General features: G+C 46.6%; 1 protein-coding gene across 4 annotated transcripts in view; it reads left to right on the top strand.

Moving 5' to 3' along the window:
* The first annotated feature begins 1,844 nt into the window (after window positions 1-1,844).
* Window positions 1,845-3,859, top strand: part of FBF1 (Fas binding factor 1) — a 30,538-nt gene continuing 28,523 nt past the window's right edge. For 2 of the 4 annotated variants that reach the window (XM_053375933.1, XM_053375930.1), the window contains exons 1-2: window positions 1,845-1,968; window positions 3,183-3,291. In XM_053375933.1, coding sequence (XP_053231908.1) covers window positions 3,289-3,291 — 3 coding nt within the window. In that variant the 5' untranslated portion in view covers window positions 1,845-1,968; window positions 3,183-3,288. The other 2 variants (XM_053375932.1, XM_053375931.1) reach the window with 2 other exon arrangements.

Here is a 3,859-nt window from a genome sequence, read left to right as displayed (position 1 = left end):
CTTTTGTGTGTATGATTGTGTCTTTTCATTCATGTAAAGCACCAGAAGCAAGGGAAGTGGGGAAGGTGTAATGAACACTGCTTTAAAGGTAGAAGTATTTAAGAAGACATTTATTTGGAAATAGAAGTTGGCTTGCTTAAGCCCTGTGGTTCTCTTCATTACTTTCAGCATAGTCTTGAAGAAAACTCTGCTGGCTTCAGACATCCCTGAATGCCAAAGACACAGTGAGGAGGATGGCTATCTTCCAACACAGTCTCCCAGGCACCAATGGCTTCCGCCTGGCAGCTTCATCCCTGACTTCCACCTATGAATATCCACTGGTTCATCCATTCACTTTGCACCTGAAAGGTGACTTCTGCCACCCCATGAACATGTAATTCCCATGCCATGTCTGAAGGGCGACATATGCGTGCGCACACATATATGCCATTCACCTCAACCACATTCAAAACTTTCCATTCATACAAGATACGTAAATGTATAGAATGAATTGAGTGGTATTAAAAGAATATGCAGAAGGGGGGGGGGGAGGAACCATGGAGGGGTAGAGGTGGAAGTCTTAAAATAGGAATTGGTGTCTGAAAATGCAGAACTATATTTATTTATTTATTTTTAAAGAGAGACGTTAATCCATTAGCCACTCTTCATTCATATACATGGCCCAGCTTCAATCCACAAATGTCCACACAGCTTATGTCAATGAGCTTCCAAAGGTGAATTTCAACCAGCTTACATCCACAAACGTAAGCCTGCTTCAGCCTTCTGGCATCCACTGCTTTTCAAATGCAAACTCCCCAATGGCTTCCCCGCCCCAACATTTGTCAGCTTCCAACCATGGATATCGGCCACCTTCAAGTTGCAATCCTGCTTCACAAGGGAACTTGCCTTCTCATCGCTCCACAGCTTCCTGCTGTGAGGTGATCACCTCATTCTGTCTGCCAGTTCACCTGTCTGTGGAAGGACCTGGTGCTGAATGCCACAGCTGTTGCCCACTGTGTTCTCATTAGGAAGGAAAAAGTCATCTCGTCTCTTCTTGCCTTGGCTTTCCACTTGACCCGATTTTACATATCCACTCAGGCGCCATGTTCTTTTGTGACATCACAGGTAGTTCACAACCAATGGCAGCAGCTGAGGAGGCATCATCATAACCTCCTCCGACCTCACAATGGTGGGTACAGCTCAGCTGTTGTCTGTTTGCTTGGTTATTATTTAAAAGATGTATAGCCCATCCTTTATCTGTGCTAATAACAGAATGGAACACCATGGGCCCAGGGGTGGAGGACCGTCTCTCAGCCTGATGGCTGCATTCCCCTATGCTAGCGGCAAAACGGTAGCGAAATGACAAATTTGACCATTATTGTCGTAAAGGAGGAAGGCATCACACCCCCTCCATTCAGTTAAGCAAGGGGCATAGTCAAAATTCAAGGAATCATCCCAACCAGGCAAAAGCACTCCAGAAGGTTATGAAGTCCTGAGGACCAGGCTGCCTTTGATCTACTGGCTAGAAACTCCCCACCTGGGTTATAAAATATACGTATATTTAAAATAAGGCTATTTCCAACAGTAGTTATACTCAGAGCAGACCCATGGAATCGATATAGACAGGGCCACATCCTGGACGGGTGGTATGACAGCCGGCAGCTGGGGCAATGCTTCATGTGCCCTCATGCTTGGTCTCAATAGGCAGTGAGTTACACAGGCGCTGCCACGCGAAACGATCTTGCAAGGGCCGGTCCTGCACAGAGCCATTTGCGCTTGCGCAGAAGGAAGAAACGTTCTTTCCCCCCCCCCACTCCTTTGAATTCAAAAGAGTGCGACTTCCGGTTTGGCGCGCTGCAAAACGTAGCTCCGCGCGCGCAGTACAGTATATGGGCAGAGCGTTCGGCCGGGACTACGTTTCCCAGAAAGCTTTGCGGCCACTCAGCTGGGAAGAACCTCCCTTGCTTGGCGAGCACCTGGTCACCGCAGGTGAGAGTAGCTGTGCTCTTGCTGTTTCCAAAGGAAGAGGCTGGAGGCTGCAGGGGTCCGGAGGCGCCGGAGGCTTCAGGCGGCTCCCAGCCCAAGGAAAGGGGGCAGTTTGCGGGGCGATTTATTCCCGCTGCCGGTGTAAGGGTAGTATTTGCCGCGGACGCCGTCTGCCATGGTAACTCGGTTATGCTTCCATGGACAACGGTGCAGGTACGCCTCCACCGGCACCGGGAAGCATGTATAAAACGTAACGTTAAAATGCCACAGGTGTGACGCGTGCATGTCCACACGTGCAAGTGTTGCCAGCATAAATTTGATATTGGTAAGCGAACCTAGCTCGACAGGGCTGGATTGTATCCCCTTCTGCTTTATGCTTCATGATTGCTAGCAATGGGCTACAGAGAGATACCCAGTTTGAAGTGGAAACTCCGGATTCCTATTGTGTTATAGGCTTAGTTATAACTTCTTTTCCTTTATCATTAACTTCACAGGTTTTTTAAAAAAAAGCATGGCAAAAAGAAAAAGGTACCATTTAATATTGCAATCATGGGTGTAGGCAAGGGGGGTAGCTGTGCACTCTCAAAACAAGCAAATAAATAAAAATGCTTAACTAACTCCCCCCCCCCCCGCAATCCTGGCTACGTCCATGGTTGCAATCCCATGCTGTTGGAGAGTGCCTTTGCCCATTTGTTTCAATGAGCAAATGTGTGTCCCAACTGCATAAGATCAGGCTGTAATAAATTGCAAAAGCATTAGGGTGCTTGTTTTATGAAGGCCATAGTCATTCCAGTGAGGTAGTGTGCTGTGATGGCTAAAGTACTGGAGCTGGATATGGGACACCCAAATTTAGATTCTTGCTAGCTGTGAAGCAGGTGGTGTTGGGCAAGTTGCAATAGCTCAATCTTCTTCATAAGGTTGTTGTGAGACTAGAAACATAGCTGCTCTGGAAGCTGTTATTTTGGCAAGGTGAAATTGCATTAAATAAATAAAATTCTCTGAGCTCTTTGCCACCGTATAACAATCAATAAAATGTATCCCTTACTTGCATTGGTCTCTACAGCCACAGCAGGCACTGCTGCCACCCAACAGCTTGACCAAATGCGCTGCCTCTTCCCAGACAGACAGATGCCAACAACTACTTTCAAAGCCTCAATAAATGAAAAATATTTATGATGCTAAATTGGTCATTTTTATTGTTCTGTTTCTTTTTTTAGGTGAGGGAGGCGGAGGTATTGTCCACTGTATTAGCATCGTAAAGATGATTAATGTCTGAGTGGAACACAAGAGAAAGAGGCAGAATATGCCATTGAGAGTCATGATATGGTAAGACAGGCCTCATTAGTCAAATGCTTCTAATGGATTGGGCAAGGCCCTCTCCCACTGTCCCAACCAGCCAAAACACCAGCATGATACTCCAGAGAGAGGTTATCTCAGGCACAGAGAGGTGTTTCTGAGTATGCATCTAGGAGTCCAAATCCCCATCTATAGTTCTTGCTTCCCCACTCCTCACATGAAATCCCTGTGGGTGGCAACCCAAGCTAATACACTTCATAGTGAAATTGTCCATGCAACTAACTTTAATTAATGCAAAAAGGAAAGACTGTACCCTCTACTGTAGCCAGAACACAACAGGGCCCCATTCACACCATACATTTAATGCACTATGATACCACTTTGAGTAGTCATGGCTTACTCCAAAGAATTCTGGGAGTTGTAGTTTGTTAAATGTGCTGAGAGTTATTAAGAGGCCCTTATTCCCCTGCCAGAGCCACAGTACCCAGAATTCCCTGTGTAGAGTGACTGGTTGTTAAACCCACTCTGAGAATGGTAGCTCTCTGCCGGAGGAGAGGACAGGTGGTGGCGGATGTGCAAATCTGAGGCTCACTGCAAG

This window comes from Podarcis raffonei, chromosome 2 (genome assembly GCF_027172205.1).
Source record: "Podarcis raffonei isolate rPodRaf1 chromosome 2, rPodRaf1.pri, whole genome shotgun sequence".
Lineage (NCBI taxonomy): Eukaryota > Metazoa > Chordata > Lepidosauria > Squamata > Lacertidae > Podarcis > Podarcis raffonei.
Note: the sequence above shows the minus strand (reverse complement) of the source record. Positions and strands in the feature narration are given on the sequence as shown.